General features: G+C 35.2%; 1 protein-coding gene across 4 annotated transcripts; it reads right to left on the bottom strand.

The window, feature by feature from the left end:
• Positions 1-1,809: 1,809 nt before the first annotated feature.
• LOC145788706 (E3 ubiquitin-protein ligase APD1-like) lies at positions 1,810-5,541 on the bottom strand. 4 transcript variants are annotated; one of them, XM_082873968.1, is made up of 8 exons: positions 4,895-5,541; positions 4,578-4,804; positions 4,382-4,478; positions 4,209-4,301; positions 2,872-3,092; positions 2,715-2,784; positions 2,353-2,644; positions 1,810-2,250 (listed from the first exon to the last, which is right to left on the bottom strand). In XM_082873968.1, the coding sequence occupies exons 1-8, from the start codon at positions 5,007-5,009 to the stop codon at positions 2,172-2,174; spliced, it is 1,194 nt and encodes a 397-aa protein (XP_082730094.1). In that variant the 5' UTR covers positions 5,010-5,541; the 3' UTR covers positions 1,810-2,171. The 4 variants fall into 4 exon arrangements, with proteins under 4 accessions (XP_082730094.1, XP_082730095.1, XP_082730096.1 ...); XM_082873969.1 differs by having other exon boundaries at positions 4,209-4,286; positions 4,895-5,283; XM_082873970.1 differs by having other exon boundaries at positions 4,891-5,279.
• Between the last annotated feature and the right edge of the window lie 12,995 nt (positions 5,542-18,536).

Raw genomic sequence — 18,536 nt, 5'->3', positions numbered from 1 at the left:
ACCCACTTAAAAAAGGCCCAAACACAATCATGTTATATGTCAACATTAAAAACAAATAAAAAAAAGTAAGTCCAATTGAAAAAAAAAAAAAAAAAAAACTATTTTCAAATGAAATAGGTGATCTGCAACCTACTTCACTTTTTTCTTTCTTATTATAATATTTTTTTTACCACTCTGAGAGGCCAACTAAAAAAAAGGCACAAACACAAACATGTTATAGGCCCAATGCATGGATTGCTTATAGAATTTTATTGACCATACCAGTTACTGTTGCCTCGGGAGATAGAAGCTTTTCGGGGTTGAAGTTAATCAAATCTTACCTTCGGTCAACCATGTCTCAAGAAAGATTGAATAGATTAGCTCTGTTATCCATTGAAAAGGATATAGTGGATAAATTAGATTATACAAGCTTAATTAGTAATTTTGCAACTAAAAATGCAAAAGAGTAATGTTTAAGTGATATTTTATCGTAGCTGGTTTAATTTTTATTTGGTATTGTCTTTTTTTTCCTTATTGTAAACTCGATTTTGCCATTCTGAATTCTTGTAATAAATTCTTCCTATCTTAATCCATATAAGTAAATTTTTTTATTGATACTCGCAAATAATAACTTGTGCATTTTTGCTATTTATTATATTACTCAAAATTTTTGTTTGATAAATATGTATAAGGGTCCCTCTTGAAATTTCGCCTAGGCCCTATAGAATTCAAGGCCAGCCCTGAATGTGCTTGGATCGAATTATTTATATTTTGATGTAGTAACGTGTTAGTCCTCATATGGGAAGCCTTTAGGTAAACTCTTCAAAAGATATACTTTCAGTCTAACCGAGCCCAAGTTGTGCAGAAACTGATAAATAATTATCAGCAGATGGGACAAGCTAGCCTGATTAAAGAATTTTATCAAGAGAATGAATGTGTGTGTATATATATGAACATAGCTTTCAGGATTAGATAGATTGGGTAGATTGTTATGTTTGTTTGTACTAATCGAATTATTGAAATCGTGATAGCTTTAGTTAATTAATGCACGAAGTTGATTGCCACCCTTGTCATTTTGCATGAATTCTGTGTCAGTTTATGTCACAAGGACACTATTCTTTGAGTTGCTTTCAGTTTAAAGAAACATTCATTGTTTGTCATGAAGGAAGATCAAGACTAGAGAGGGACTATGAGAATGCTAGCACTTCGATAGAGATTGCTGTATTTTAAGCAAAGATACTTGAGCAGATGTTCATTGTTATGTTGAGTAGAAGTAATACAACCAAGCAAAAAACTTTTATTTATGCAATCACTTGCAGACAATAATGATGTACACAATCACATGCTAACACACTTCACTTATTCACTCACACCCAAACTTTATAATATATTGTCCAATTTTGGACATAACATATAGTACTTAGCTAATTCCAATTACTGCACGCATTCTGATGGGGATGACATCGAACTGGCTTGGGTTGCTGTACTGTGCCTTTGAATAGGAAAATCTATTAATTGAGAACATTAAAAGCTTAAACACGCCATCAAAAGCCCTTCTGTAGATGAAGCAATTTCATGGCAGAGGATTTTGCCTTAATATAAGCTTGGCTTAAAACATAGCAATCCCTCTCGGATTGCTGGAATGTGCTAGTCAAATATCATGTAATGCATATTTCATTTGCACAATGCTTGAATTATCCTCTTTTTTTTTTTTCGCATTGATTATTCATTGTTGTGATCAAATGATTAACAATCCCCCTCAAATGGAGATATAAACATCCAATAACGTACAACTACTATCTCTCAATGGAATGTAAATGCTAATCAAACTAAAAATTCAGAGAGCCATAAACCATATGATAGGTGATTAAGGTTATGCAGAAATGGTAGCAGCTTTAGTCACTGCAAAAAATGGATAAGTATTACTTGCCCATAATACAAATGATTAACAATCCCTCTCGAATCCTTCTCAAGTGTCAAGTTACTAACAAACTATTTTTCTTTTCTCGATGTGAGCTGCCAATAAAAAATCCAATCCCATTTTGAACTCATATTTCAATGTAGGTGTATTGGACAATAAGCAATGGTCCTCACTCCTCAGGCAAAAGAAAGAAATCCATACTCTCCCACAGAGAACTAATTTGCTCATCAAGCAAACCACACAAAACCAAAAGGTCAAAGGACATGTAGTTCTAAGGAATCAACAATTTTCTTACTTTGTGAATGAGCCTCCGACATATTGGACACACCTTGGAATCGCCATCCATGATCCTGCACAAAAATATCCTCATGAAATCTCTATATAATTATTTACATACAGAGGATATGTATAAAACTCTTTTCAATATTATATTCATATATATATATATATACCTCTGAGCACAATTATAGCAGGTGGCACAGTGGCCACAAGGAACAAAGAAGCAGTTGCGCGGCTCTTCATAACAAATAACACAAATCTTCCCATCATATAAATCTTCGGAAGAGCTAGATGATCCAGAGTCTGGGTCTTCCTCATCACCTGTTCCATATGGCAATCGAAATGGCTTCTCTGGCATCAAAGGAACGGCCTCAGTTACTTCTCGTACTCCTGCTACTTCATGAGTCTCACCATCACACACTCCAAGGTATTTCAGTATCAGAAAAATAACGGTCACAACAAATCCTGAAAGCCATGAATGGGTTAGCCCAAAATTGTGATGACATAGAAGGTAGATCAAGTTTTTAAAAAGTACCTAAAATTGCTATATAAGTTACTACACGAGCCACAAATGATAGCTCCACGTGCCATTCTCCAAGATCCCCCTGCAGTTAACGAATTTACAGGTTTATTTTCTCAGGAGGGCATTACATATACACTTTGGCTATCGAGGGAAAGGACAAAGGACTTACGTTATTAGGTGTAGTTACTGTGACAAATTGGGTGTTGGGGAAAACAAGATTGAGCTGGCATGAACCATTTATTGTTGAACACATGCTTTCTGATTTAGTTGTATCATACATCTTTGATGAAACGTTTAGATTCATTTTCATTATGACGCTCCTAGGGTTTGTGTTTACGATGCCAATGTAGTACTTGTCATCCTCCTCAATGAAATATTTAGCTTCTCTGCCTGAAAATATGTTGATTAGTCAAGTAGACCAAGTTCAGACAAACGCAGGGCAATTAATTGATTAGGCCATGCAAAGAAGAAGAAAAATTAACAAGAGGCATGATCAATTTGAATTGTAAAAATGTTTATGCATCCCAAGACCAGTATAGGCATATGAAAGTAATTGAAACCAAGATATCAGATTAACTCTCTAGACAATGTCGAGTTTAATATAGTCCTCTAAGAGTCAGGGCTGGTCCTGAGTTTTGTTGAGCCCTAGGCGAGCTCTAGAAACGCCTTTATAAAATAAATTGTTAGTATAATGGTATGTATACATAGTTTTTTTATTTGTTAATATTCTCACAAAGTTTGTCTGCATATATATTTTATTAAAATTATGTATTAAAACACATCGTGTCTGTTTGGTGCAGCTTAAAAGCTGCTTATTTCAGTTTTCAGCTTAATTTAAGCTATTTTGATGTGTTTGGTTTAGCTTATAGCTTATAGCTTATAGCTTTTTGGAAGTCAGAAATCAGCTTATTCTTTGAGTGGGGCAGGAGATACTTAATTTATAAGTCAGAAATCAACTTATGTTCATAGTTATAAGCTATAAGCTGTTTAGACATAAGCTATAAGCACTTTGTAAAAAATAAAAACTGATTTTGTTGCCTTAGAACTTAAAAAGATAAAAACAAATACTGTCATGTTTTCAATTTTTCAAGAAAAGAAAACCTCAAGAAGAATTTAAAACTATAACACGAAATAAAAATTAAATCAAAATATCACTTAAACATTATTGTTCTCACATTTTTAAATGTAAAATAACTAATTAAATTTGCATAATCTAATGACTTACGTACAACATGTTTTTCAATAGATGACGTAATTAATTTATTCAGTTTTTATTGTGATAACTAATTTGTTCAATGTTTCTTATGATATGGTTGAGTGAACATAAGATTTAATTAACTTCAACTTTAAAAATTTTATTCTTCGGTAGCCAATTGTAGTTGACAAAGTCAACAATATTTATATAAACAATCAATGCATTTGACAAACAATCACTCATTACTTTTAAATTATTCAGTTAACATTTAATTGTTCTGACATTTTAGTTGAATTGAGTAGATATCTTACCGTGGGTTGGCTCAAGCAGGGCATGGGCATCAGAGGAACTTGAAGAAGTTGGGATCAATGTTTCGTGTTTACGGTCCCCTATTGAAGAATTTACTGCATTTGTAAGATCCAAACTGAAAATTTATAGATATAACGTTATCAAGAAAGATCTATAATCAAAAGTTTGAGTGTACCTTTAATAAGAGACACTTCAAGTTGACCCAAACTACTAGCCTGAGCTTCCCATCTCATTTGGATTGTGGAACCCTTGTTCAACCACAATGAGTATCCCTGAAAATTAAATTGCAACCTATCCAGAAAATCCATTTGGAAGCAGTAAAAAGACATACAAATTAACAAAACATTGAAATAAAAAATCGTATCATTTACCTTCCGACTGTATGAGGCAACAATCACATAGTTCGACGCACTCCAGTTTTTTTCCAAGCTTAATTCTGGTTTCTCCGAATACCCATAAAGAAAAACCCCTTTCTTATCGTCATCTCTCACCTCCACTTGCTTTACAAAGACTGAGCTTGCCTCAAACAACCGAGAAGAGCTCGGTCCAAGCACCATTTGACAATTCCCATAATACCCATATCTTAGAGTCACTGATACTGCAAAGTACACAGGAAAATATATATATATTTGTTTCAGAACAGAGGATTGTCAAAAAAGAAACTTATAGAAGGTGAAAAATTACATGCCGCATATCCAGAGAGTCAGAGGAGTAAGCAAGCGAGCCCAGGCCTCTTGGCAGCGCTGAGGGTGAAGGTGATGATGATGATGCCTGAGAGGAGCCAACCCCGCAGATCTGTACATGGCCAAACTGGGAATTGAAGAAGACTTCTGAGAGAGAGAGAGAGAGAGAGAGAGAGAGAGAGAACTAATGGTCTAGTTGAAAGATGGGAAGCATGGAGCGAGTAAGACTGGTAGATTTTGAATGCCCCTCATGACAACTAACGGTTTTTTTTTTTATTGAGATTGGCGGGTAATTGAATGGCAAGTGTTTTTGAATGTTAGGTGTTTGTTTCTGCCTGGCTTCGTGGCCAACCAGGTAAGACAAGCATTCTGAATTACACGTTGGCTCCTAATTATATTGTTGTGAGGGTCCGTACTATTTTATAATTTGGACACAAGAAGAGGCAAAAACGTATTTTAATACATTGAAAGAGATATCTTTGACATTTTTAGTTATTTATTTATTAAAATCTTTGACTTTGAAGGTTGTAAGTTTCTCTTCGGTTTGGACAACAACATAAATTAGATTTTAAAATAAAGCTTTATTTATTTATTTATTTTTGGAGTAGGTTTTCCTCCCACCTAGTAGGTAGGAGTTGTGAGCTCCCAAAAATTGAGAACATTAGAGAATATTACAAATAAATACAGGATTTATTTAAGATTATAAGAGTAGGTAATGTTACTAATGAGTCGTTTGGTTAATAGTCAAGTAAAATCTTATAAAGGTCGGATGAGTCAATATAGTCTCTCTTCTAAATCCAATCACCTTAGATAACAAAGTTACTTTTTTGATAGATCTTAACAAAGTATTAACACAAGGCCTGCATGAGTTGACAGAGTAAATAAGGAATAAGTAATATAAAAGATACGTATAGATATATAATAATTATAAAATCATGTCTTAAATACAAGGGTAAATTACAAATACACCCCATGAGATTTACTTAAAATACGAATTGTCCCATGTGGTTTGAAAAATTACAAATACCTCCCTGTCAGATTTTTTTTATTTAACAGAATTAATAGAAAAGGTGAAATTTCTAACTGTTTACCTATATAATAATAAAATTATTTGAATTATTAATTGAAATAAAATTTTAACATTATTAAAAACTGTTAATTAACTTGATGTTTTATTAACAAAAAGACATATTTGTTATGAAATTAGAAACCTTAGAGGGGATAATGTAATTTTTAGAATCACATGGGGTAATTTGTAATTTAAGTAAACCCTAGGGGAGGTGTTTGTAATTTATCCTAAATACATTATGAGATCTATCACTTACAATCGCAAAACCCATTTACAAACTAGTTTCTAATCTTTCTAGGATAGTCGTAAGTCCTCAAATGCTTCAGCTTTGTCTTTGACTAGTTTAATAGTCTTCAATACCTGGCATAAAACACCATAAGTTTTGAATGTCCAGTAAATACACATACACCCCGTCCTTTTTTCTTAATCAAATACGCTATCACAATTATAACAAGTAACGAAGCATGATAATTATTCAATAATACAGGATTACAAGGTTAGATGTTAGTAATCTAGAAATCCCTCAAAGAGACTTCGTCCTCCTAACCACAAGAATCAGACAGAGATTATTCGGTATGCCCATCTTTTATGCTTTGTTGCAGAGCTTACTTTGGATGCCTACCAACGGTTATCTACCACGTAGCGCTAACCATGGGGCCTCAAAAGCGACGGTAATAGTGGGCCTCATAGTTAAACTGTCACACCCCAAACCTGGGTATGACCGGCCGTGGCTCACAGGGCCTTAGCCCAAGGCACACGTAAGCCTAAACACGCATTCAATATCACCTTGAACAATTAAACCATAGTCCAATAATAAATAACTAAAACTCAAACCAGTGACATGCCACAAGTGAAAAAAAAAAAAAAAATTCATAACCAACTTCCTAAAAATATATATATAGTAAATGGGACACAAACCACCCACAAAATAAAATAATTCTAAATAAAACCCAATCACAATGTATGCACAAAACTCGACAAAGCAACCTAAAAGAAAATTAAATAAATGCCCTAGAGGTCTATGAAATTGAGTCCCCGCTACGCCATGAGTCCACTCTAAGTCCTTCTAACACCTGGAAATGGTAAACAACTAAGTCAGCTGATAGCTCAGTGAGTAGCAACATGGATAGTAAATACAGTTTTGAAAACAGGGTTCAATTCCAAAATAAGATATATATCACAGAAACTACATTGGCATACAGTTTGGTAAATACAATCTGTTTCAAAAAGAATGTTCCACAATTCAACACTTAAAATACTTATGTCTCGCAAGAACATGATAAACGACATTTTCTACTTAAAACAGATTATAACATGAACACCAATAATTTTCTGGGTACCAATAAAAACAAATAATCTGCCACACCTTTTTCAGGCTATAAGCCCCGTTGGATCCAATACCGAACTAAGAGTCATCCTCAGGGTGGCACCTGGGCCTTTTCTCAAAGACGATCCGATTGAAGGTCACCTAGTTGTTTTTAAAGGTCTTTTCCTTACAATCGTTGAGCACTAGAGTCATCACGGCCCAACCCGGATCCGTTCCCTAGTGGCCAGAGTCACCACACACAGTGGAATAATTTCCCTAGACTAAATACACACAAGGTCCCAATAATCAATACACATCAGTTTCGCAAAACATGGTGGTTCATCATTATAAACATGAGACCAAAACAAATAGTTTACAGTATGCCAAGTTCACACATGTTTCAGAAATAATTTGATTCAATTGATAATATAATAATTTATCAAAATAGTTTAGTTTTGAAACAACAATTTAATTTTCCAACAATTCAGGGTAGGGGAACATTTATAAAAGTACGTAGCATGAAACTACTCACCTGGAAAAGAAATAATATAATCCTCGAATAGAGTATGAAAGTCCAACTGGTGCCCTGAACCAATATGAAAACTACACGTCACTACTAATTTAAAAATACTAAAGAATACGAACTAAGTAACCCCAAACTAAAGCGCACTAACACGGGTCAACCCAACTCACCGTTACTCTTAAATATTACCTAAGTTCATGTTCTTCAAGGTCTAAAATCACCCAAGACATAGGTTCCGATCGAAACTTAATTAATTGTGACTTTAAGATAAAACAGAATTTCAAACAAGCCTTCCCAACCTATTCGCTAACTTTGAAAATTACAAAACCCACTCCACGCTATTCGAAAAATTCCAATAACCTCCAGATATGAACTAATATATCCTAAGTTTCAAACCCAATTGGTTTCACTTGATTTGCTTATCAAAATAATTATCTACAATTTATTATATCCAAACAGGTTGTTTTCTGCAGCACTTTAAAGAAATTGACGGTTCCCTTAATATACACGAGCAATCAATGCAAGGCCAAAAACGTACGAAACTAGACTCGTAACCGGTTCTATTGACACTAATTTGATAATTTTTGGATTTATACCCAAAGAGAACAACACTCCCGAATTTACTGTTTCGGACTGCTTTCCTGGACAGATTTGAATACCTCAATTTATATGGATTTTGACTCCCAAAAATTATGAAACAATTCAGATATGCAATTCAATATGTAATTGATCTACTGTAAAAATTTCAGTTCAAAATTCATCCGTTTGATATGGTTTCTTGATTTTTAAAATTTGTGATTCTGTGTAGAATTTTTTTGAACTAAGAATTACACTCATTCTTTATACATCAATTTTACTCCTCAGATTTCTTAACAGCATATATATATACACAAAATACATACATCTACAATCTCTCCATCAATGAATTAAATAACAACATTATTAGGATAAAGAACAAAGAAAGAAGAGAAGAAAACCTAGGAGGCCACACAGCACAACACACCCAAAGCTCTCCTTCTTGGCTACAACAATAATCTTGATGATTGAAAAACCCCTCTCTTTCCTTCATAAACCCAAGGCTGCTAGGGCTGCTAGTGTTGTGGAAAACAATTATAACAAGAGTTAGGGTTTGTGTTTATTTTATTTTATACTAGTGGTGGGCACACTTAGGTCAAATAGATAGATAAATATACAAAATACATATATAAGTTACATGCAACTCAAATGGTAAGAGCCTAACTTATTAATTATGTGGTCTAGAGTTCAAGTCACACCCTCTTCTCCATTTTTATTTTTTTTTTTTAATAATAAGTCTTGCTTCTAAATCAATGACTTTCACCATAAATTTATTTTAGGTTTAAAATTAATTAAAAGATCCTTCAATAATATTTAATTTGCACCTTAGAATTCACCATCTCTGCAGTGGTCTGTAAAAATACTGGAAGCTCTCAGCATCTCTGCAGTCGCCTGTAAAAATACTGGAAGGTGTGATTTTACGCTCGAGCGGATGCTCCTACGCTCGAGCGCATCTCAGTTTGTTCGCACGCAGTTTTTGGTCAGTCCGCTCGAGCGGGCTGTGTTGAGCTCGAGCGGAGATCGCGGGACAGATTCTATAAATTCGCGTGTTGGGTCAGATTTTAGGATGACTTCTCCAGATCTTCTTTTTGGTTTCTAGGGTTTATATCTGGGGTTACTTTGGGAGTTTTCTTTGATGTTTTTATTGAGTATTCAACTCATGATCTAAAGAGAGTACATCAAAGGTTTGTTTTGTTCTACAAAAGAGAGAGTTATTCTTCAGTTGTGGATTCTGAAGAATTCGAGCCTGAAGCTTTGGTGGAATCCGGAGTGGCTCATCAGAAAGACAATTCCGTGGTGAAGATGGGGTTGGAAGAGGCACATAAAGGTTGGTTCAATTAGGCGTTGTGGATTCGCTAGGTAATTGAGAGTATACCTGTGTAATTCCTTTAATTCTTCTTAGTGGATTGTTTTGTGGCTGTTGCCCGTGGTTTTTTGATCACAGTTGGAGGTGTCCAATTGTGGTTTTTTCCACGTTAAATCACTGTGTCTCTTTGTATTGATTGTTGGATTGTTTGATTGGGATTGTTATATTCTGCTTTAAATTGATACATAATCACAAATCAACATCTAGGGGATTTCTAGATTTTTCAATTGGTATCAGAGCGGGTCGTTCTATTTTTTTTTTTTTTAAAAAAAAAAAAATTTTCTTTTAGAACGAGATCTTGTTTGATTTGTGATAATGGATACAATTCGTGAAGGAAATTCTATGGTTCGACCACCCCTACTTGACGGATCCAATTATCCTTTTTGGAAAGCTCGGATGAGATCTTTTTTAAAATCTATTGATGAAAAAGTTTGGCAATCCGTCATGAATGGGTGGACTGAACCAACAATTACTGTTGATGGAGTTACAATCCCCAAACCAATTGATCAGTGGGACACAACTGATTACCAAAATAGTAGCTGGAATAGTAAAGCTATCAATTCTCTCTTTTGCGCTGTCACACCTGAAGAATTTAGTCGTATTTGTAATTGTGAAGTCGCAAAAGAGGCTTGGGATATCTTACAAACTATTCATGAGGGCACTCCTTCTGTTAAACGCTCAAAACTTCAAAGGCTCACATCTAGTTTCGAAAACCTTTCAATGAAAGATAGTGAGACCTTTGATGAATTTTATGCGAAGTTGAGTGACATTGTAAATTCCAGCTTCAATTTAGGTGAAAAAATTCCAGAATCCAAAGTTGTGGGAAAAATTTTGAGATCCTTGCCCGATCGGTTCCAACCAAAAGTTACGGCTATTGAGGAGGCTCAAGATGTTGACAACCTCAAGCTGGATCAGTTGGTTGGAAATCTCCAAACTTATGAGGCACACAGGAATTTCAAACAGAAACAAAAAGATATTGCTTTTAGTAGTGCTCATAAAGTTAGAGAGGATTCTGATGAGGATTGTGATATAGATTCCAAGATTATGGCTGCTTTTGTTAAACAATTTAAAAAATCTTTTTTGAAAAAGAATCCTAATCTTTTGGAATCTACTCATTCTCATAAATCTAAAGGCAAAGATAAACTCAAAATTAATTCTATAGCCAAGAAGGAGAAAGGAAAGATACAAGGGAACTCTGAAAGACTCCAATGCTATGAATGCCAAGGATTTGGCCATTTTGCTCAAGAATGCCCCACTCGTTTGAAGAAGAAGAAAGCCCTTGCCATCACTTGGGATGATGAATCTGAATGTGATGAAGATGAAAGTGACAATGGAGACCAAGGCGAAGAGGGACATAAACAATTTCTTGCTTTCATGGCGGCTTCTGAAGCTGAAGGACAAACAGATTCTCCAAAGAGGTCAGTTGAGAATATCACTGATGATGAATCCTCGGAGAGCGATCATGAAGAGCTTGAGCAAGCTTATGAAAAGTTGTATAAGGAGTCTCTTAAGTTATTCAAATTGAATGACAAACTCACAAAGAAACTCAAAGCATGTGAATGTGAGAATGTCAAACTTAAGGAGGAGATTTCCAAGGCTAGGATCAATGCCATCAAGATAGCTGATGATCAACAAGTTCTTTGTGCAAAACTGTTGACTTGTGAGACGGAGAAGAATGAGCTACTGCAAACCCATGTCATGTATGAAGAAAAGGTTGAATCTCTCGAGATGTCACAAGTTGCTTTGGAAGAACTAATGGTCAAGAAAGAGGAAGAGCTCAAGTGTGCTATGGCTACCATTGGTCTTTGGAACAAAGGATCAAAGACTTTGGAGGATATCATTGGATCTCAACAAATGAGTTGTGACAAGAGTGGCATTGGCTTTGGTGGTAAGAAAGAGCAAAAACAGATTGCTTCCTCATCTTATGATACAAGAACTCAAGGAAAGGGAGGACAAAAGATTCAACAAGATGAAAGACTTCTCAAACTCCCTAGAGTTGGTAAGGTAAAAGAAAAGAAGGTACACCCTGTTTTTATTTGTCATCATTGTGGTATGCATGGTCATATTCGCCCTTACTGTTATAAGTTGCATGGGAGAGTGCCTCAAAAGGGTAGAAATTCGATTTACATGTCTAGACGGAATACCAAGATTCATGCGGGTGTTCACTACACCACGACACTTACCAAGACCGCTAGACCTGATTTTGTTAAGACCAAAAAGATTTGGGTGAGAAAAGTTGACTTGTGTTAATTTGTTTGATCGTTTTAGTTTATAGGATTTTGTGTGTTTTTTTCGGGTCTTTTAATGTGTGCTTGTTTGTTTTTTTGTCTTGCTTTGGTTAAGAAAAAAAAAAAAAAGAAAAATTCGAAAAAGATTTTCTTAGTATGGTTTTGCAAGCTTGAAATTTTTGAGTGGTCCTTGGTACATATTGGAATTGATGAGAAAATCCATTACATGTTAATATATGTGTGCTTTCTGTGGTCATTACTCATTTTGGAGTGTGTGTTTTTTGATTAGTATGTCTCATTCTGTACACACTCTTGGATTAGCAAATTTTGGAGTCTTCCGCCATAGTGATTATTTTTTTTATGGACTTCTGGCATTGTATCTTTTGCTTTTCTAGAGGAATTGACCTATACTAGCATATCTTGGGTGATGTTGAGTCTCTTAACCACCTACCATCCTTTTGCATCTCCATGGCTTTCCCCTTAATTCTTTGTAGTCCAGCCATGAGGAAAAGGCTACCTCAGAGTCACCAACCAGGCCATCCTTATTATATCCATGCTTCTCTGGTTCGGTTTCCATACTCTTGAGCGTGTCAGCCACCAATGATTGTGCAAAAGAAAAGGAAAAAAAAAAAAAAAAAAAAAAAGGAAAAGAAAAAGGAAAAATATGCACAAGAAAGAAAAGAAAAAAATGTGAAAAAGAAAGAAAAGAAAAAGTGTTCATTGATTGAGGGGGAGCCTCCGCCTTTACTCACCAAATACCCCTTGATTCCTAGTGGTTTGACTTTCCTTTGTCGTGCTTAAAGATTCTCTTGTCGGAGGTCCAGCTTTCATATCACTACTAGGATTGAATCTAGTGTTTGTCGAACTCCAAGAGTCACACACACACTTTTTATCATGGGATCTATGCTTTTCACATGATGCATCACTTTCTTTCATGAGGAATTTTCTACAGACTATGCACATTGTGTTTTCTTGTAATGGTGCTTCTTGGATAATCTTATGTGTTTTAAGGTACTAATCTGAAATTCCTTACTTGCTCCACCATATTATTTTTATCATTCTCTTCTTGTTCACTGTTTTTCAGTGTTTGTGGTTGCTTTTAGTGAGGGGGAGTTTGGTTCATCTTGATTTGGGTGTGTAAGTGAGTTTGGTTTTTTCATTGCAAGAGTTGTTTAGCATGAACACTTTGTTATGTTTGATAAGGGAGATTGGCTATATGTTTTGCATGTTGCTATACACTATTTGCTCTTCTTGTATGTTCATGGTATTTACATCGTCATATCATTGCTTGTGTGGTTTATGATCTTGCTTTGGTTGTTTAAGAGTTGTTTTTCATGAGTCTTAGTTTTCATCTATTCATGTTTTCCATCTCATGTTTCAAGTTAATCGAGTCATATGTTTCTTGCTTTTTCATATACTCTTGTGGGACTAATAGTTGTTTTGGAGATTGTGGCACTAATAACTGTTTTGCAGATCATGACCTTGAAAAAGAAGTTGGCTTTTGTTGGCTGTAATGGGTTGGGGTGTTTAGGATTTTATTTGTTAGGTGTGTTTTGTCACGGCATTGCCAAAGGGGGAGATTGTTAGGTTTTATTTCTTGGCAATCCCGTTTGACAAAACTCCTTTGAGTTGTATTTTTATTCGCATTTTTATTTCAGTGAGGCTATGAGTTGTTAGATGCGAATCCAACCCGAATCAAGCATTTCAGAGAAGTTTGTGATGATAAAGCTTTCAAGATTGCCACTTCGCTGATTATGACGGGGATCGAGCAGGGATTGGAAGCTCTCAGCATCTCTGCAGTCGCCTGTAAAAATACTGGAAGGTGTGATTTTACGCTCGAGCGGATGCTCTTACGCTCGAGCGCATCTCAGTTTGTTCGCACGCAGTTTTTGGTCAGTCCGCTCGAGCGGGCTGTGTTGAGCTCGAGCGGAGATCGCGGGACAGATTCTATAAATTCGCGTGTTGGGTCAGATTTTAGGATGACTTCTCCAGATCTTCTTTTTGGTTTCTAGGGTTTATATCTGGGGTTACTTTGGGAGTTTTCTTTGATGTTTTTATTGAGTATTCAACTCATGATCTAAAGAGAGTACATCAAAGGTTTGTTTTGTTCTACAAAAGAGAGAGTTATTCTTCAGTTGTGGATTCTGAAGAATTCGAGCCTGAAGCTTTGGTGGAATCCGGAGTGGCTCATCAGAAAGACAATTCCGTGGTGAAGATGGGGTTGGAAGAGGCACATAAAGGTTGGTTCAATTAGGCGTTGTGGATTCGCTAGGTAATTGAGAGTATACCTGTGTAATTCCTTTAATTCTTCTTAGTGGATTGTTTTGTGGCTGTTGCCCGTGGTTTTTTGATCACAGTTGGAGGTGTCCAATTGTGGTTTTTTCCACGTTAAATCACTGTGTCTCTTTGTATTGATTGTTGGATTGTTTGATTGGGATTATTATATTCCATCAATGAATTAAATAACAACATTATTAGGATAAAGAACAAAGAAAGAAGAGAAGAAAACCTAGGAGGCCATACAGCACAACACACCCAAAGCTCTCCTTCTTGGCTACAACAATAATCTTGATGATTGAAAAACCCCTCTCTTTCCTTCATAAACCCACGGCTGCTAGGGCTGCTAGTGTTGTGAAAAACAATTATAACAAGAGTTAGGGTTTGTGTTTATTTTATTTTATACTAGTGGTGGGCACACTTAGGTCAAATAGATAGATAAATATACAAAATACATATATAAGTTACATGCAACTCAAATGGTAAGAGCCTAACTTATTAATTATGTGGTCTAGAGTTCAAGTCACACCCTCTTCTCCATTTTTATTTTTTTTTAATAATAAGTCTTGCTTCTAAATCAATGACTTTCACCATAAATTTATTTTAGGTTTAAAATTAATTAAAAGATCCTCCAATAATATTTAATTTGCACCTTAGAATTCACCACCAAAATATTTGAGATTGTAATATTATTATTTAATTATTTACTTAATTTTTATATTCGGGTTCTCACATAAACAATTAATATTAGCGTGTAAGAATGATTACTAAGCTATCATGGTCGATTTGGTTTTGTACAGGTTTATTCGCAATGCTTCTTCGATTTTAGGGTTAAATATGTGAATAAACGAAGAACTAAGGGCTTTATTATAATAACTCAAAATTTAGGGACTTAATAGGGTTTTACAAAAGTTAGAGGTCTCACAAGAGTTTCTATAATTCAAGTAAAGATAGCATTACATATGGTTATACCGTAAAACACTAGTTTTATAGATAACCAACCCAGAGATGGAGCCACCCTATGGCCAAAGGTGGCCATGCCCCCCTTGTGTTTGCCATAACTTATGCATATATAGTATATATGTTTAATAAAATATTATTTACTTTGACCAAATAAATATAAAATAAGTGATAAGATTAGAAGGCAATAGCTAATTCCGCAAATTGAAAAAGAAATTGCTAAAAAAATTAGTACAAATTCAAATTATAGATGAATTTCGTGATAAAAAAGAATGCTAAGTTTGATTTTGATAGAAGTGATTGAGGGAAAAAGAAATATTTATTTAATTTTGATTTGTTGATTTTTGCCTTTTGTTATTTCTAAGTATCTTTGTTCATATTGACTATTTGAAATATTTTGATACATTTTAATTTTCAAATTAGAATCTATAAAAACGTAAATGTAATTGGAGTTGGATATATATAATATTTGGCCCCACTATCTTTAAATCTTGACTCCGTCATTGAACCAACCAGAAATCACCACGTAAGCAAATGATTGGCCCCACAGTAAAGTGTTGGAAAATAATAGTTTTTTGGCAATTTTAATTCAAAATTAAAATAGCACCCAACCGCCTATTGATATGGGTCCGAGTAGGGTTGTATTCTCTTAAGTGAGAAGATTACAATATACAAATTATGAGTCGAAACTATTGAATCGTGAATGAGAATTGTCTCATAATTAAAGTGGGCATCAATAAAAGTTGGGCATAGATTTAGACTTAGTCTTAGTTTGGACTAGGCTTGTACTCGTGCATGTGCTAGCAGGTTATTTTAGTAACTTTTTGGCTTTTTAGCTAAAATATGAGGTAAAAAAAACTAGTATGATTGGAATGACTTTTTGATTTTTTACGAAAAGATGTGCAAAAAGTAGAGAGAAAAGAGAATCTTTGACTTTTTTGTATAGGCTATAGACTTTTTGATTTTTTTAGTAACTCTTTGGCTTTTAGGCCAAAACAAACACTTGCCAAACGAGGCCTTAATCTTGAGCTAGGGCTGTGTTGTGTTGTGTTAAGCTCAGCTTATGCATGTGTTTGAGATTGTGCATGGATTGGGTTCTGGTCCACACCTATATCCATTTTGCGACCCATCTAGTTTAATTCTCAAACTTATACATTATATACACTTTATGATTTATATAATGCTTTTGGAGTTTTGAACCTTTGTAACTCTAACCCTAATGGCTACAGTTGATGACATTTGATGGCCTTAGTTAATGACAATTGATACCATAACCTTCATGGCCAGGGACTCTCCTACTTGCATAAATAGAGATCTTTTCCCTCCAATTTGGTAGGATGATTTTGGAGAGATTTTTTAGATGAAAAATGAGATAGTGTTTTAAGATAATAAAGTTGGAGATGGTTTTTATACCAAAGAAAATTTTCGCTATCTTCTTTGCTAACCTCTTCTTTAGTTCTTGTTAGAGAGGCAGTGCTACCATTATTAAGTTCGCCGAAACTATTTCGAATGTGCTTCTGCTCTTGTTGGTTTTGACCGTCGTATCCTGGGAGACAAACGTCGGCGTACCTCCAGCACCATGAGGCGGCGAATCTGTTTTAAGGAAACTGCGTATACCATAAGTTTCGATTTGCATCCCTAGCTTTTGTTCTTCAAAGTTTTAAATTTAAACTATTTCTTGTATATTATTTTGTATGTCCATGTGAATCCATCATGTAATATGTTCCATGATGTAATCAATTTCATTCCTATATTTTTAGTTATGTTGTTTATTATGTATTTCATTCTTTAATAATAATGAAAAAAAATTATATTGTCATTTATATTTAATTTTGGCAAGGCAATACAGTCAGTAAGAGATAGGTCAGACTGATCCACGTGCCCCACGAGTCTACTGGCCTTCATCTTCTTGGGGCATGCCTGCAAAAGTTCAAGTGGAAAGGTACCAAAACTAGAGTGGTTCCTCCCATGGACTCTCCGATGGTTAAGTTAGACAGGAAGTGGTTAAAAGAAGAGAGAGTAAAGAAAGTTGAGAATTGAGAGAGATGAGAAAGAGAGAGAATATTATTTGTTTTTAAAACATTCTTCACAAGCTTCCTTATATGTTTTACCAATCATTTCCTTGTCCATTCAAGTTGTGTTATTGGCCGAAAGTCTATAATCTACTTGTCGTCGGTCATGGCAGTTTCACCATACCAAGAAATGAGAGGTCTTGTTGCATTTAATACCATAACAGCTGCATTTAATGCCTCAATAATTCTGCTGGATCTTTGTCTGCCACATGGCTTCTCTCTATCTAACAGGTGTATAAATGCCACAGGGCCTGGACCAGTGCAGGTTCTTCGGTAGGCCTACTGTTGGGTTTCACCTATTGGGCCATAACTAGATGACCACTTGGGCCACCCAAGACAGTTGTGGGTTAGGCTTTCCTGGGCCATGTGTGTTACATCCCAAACCCGAGTATGACCGGTCGTAGCCCACAGGATCTTAGCCCAAGGCACACGTAAGCTAAAACATGAATCCATAAACACATTGAATAACTATACAATAGTCCAGTAATAAATAACCAAAACTTAATCCAGTGACATGCCACAAGTATAAACGGCAAAACCAACCGTAATCAATACCATCCAAACTTATGGGATATAAACAGCCCACATATCAAAATAACCTAAATGAAGCCCAATAAAAATAAAAAGAAATATGCACAAACTTGACACAACAATCTAAAACAAAATAAATGAATGTCCTAGAGGTCCAAGCAATTGAGTCCCCACTACGCCATGAGTCCACTCTAAGTCCTTCTAACACATGGAAGTGATAAACAACTAAGTCAGCAAATGGCTCTGTGAGTAGCAACATGGATAGTAAATACAGTTTTGAAAACAGGGTTCAATTCCAAAATAAGATATATGTCACAGAAACTAGATTGGCATACAGTTTGGTAAAGACAATCTTTTTCAAAAAGAAGGTTCCATAGTTCAACAGTTAAAATACTTAAAACAGATTACAAGAACATGATAAATGACATTTCCGCTTAAAATAGATTACAACATGAACACCAATAATTTTCTAGGTACCAAGAATAACAAGTAACATGCCACACAGTTCTCAAGGCTATAAGCCTGTTGGATCCAATATCGAACCAAGAGTCATCCTCAGGGTGGCAACCCGGGCCTTTTCTCTAAGACGATCTGATTGAAGGTCACTTAGCCTAGCCCAGGTCTTTTCCTTAAAATTATTGAGCACTAGAGTCATCACGGCCCGACCCGAATGGTTCCCTAGTGGCCAGAGTCACCACACACAGTGGAATAATTTCCCTAGACTAAAATATACAGATGG

Source organism: Camellia sinensis, chromosome 6, assembly GCF_055761805.1.
Source record: "Camellia sinensis isolate YWXY chromosome 6, ASM5576180v1, whole genome shotgun sequence".
NCBI lineage: Eukaryota > Viridiplantae > Streptophyta > Magnoliopsida > Ericales > Theaceae > Camellia > Camellia sinensis.
The sequence above is the reverse complement of the archived record's forward strand: the minus strand, read 5'-3'. Positions and strand labels throughout refer to the sequence as shown.

What these genes read in the sequence shown, in the direction of transcription:
- LOC145788706 (XM_082873968.1), bottom strand. Translation starts at nt 5,009, where the DNA reads ATGTACAGATCTGCGGGGTTGGCTCCTCTCAGGCATCATCATCATCAC. An exon ending in TCTGACTCTCTGGATATGCG is followed by an intron (nt 4,805 to 4,894) that starts GCATGTAATTTT and finishes TGTACTTTGCAG; the next exon opens with TATCAGTGACTCTAAGATAT. An exon ending in TGCTATAATTGTGCTCAGAG is followed by an intron (nt 2,251 to 2,352) that starts GTATATATATAT and finishes ATTTTTGTGCAG; the next exon opens with GATCATGGATGGCGATTCCA.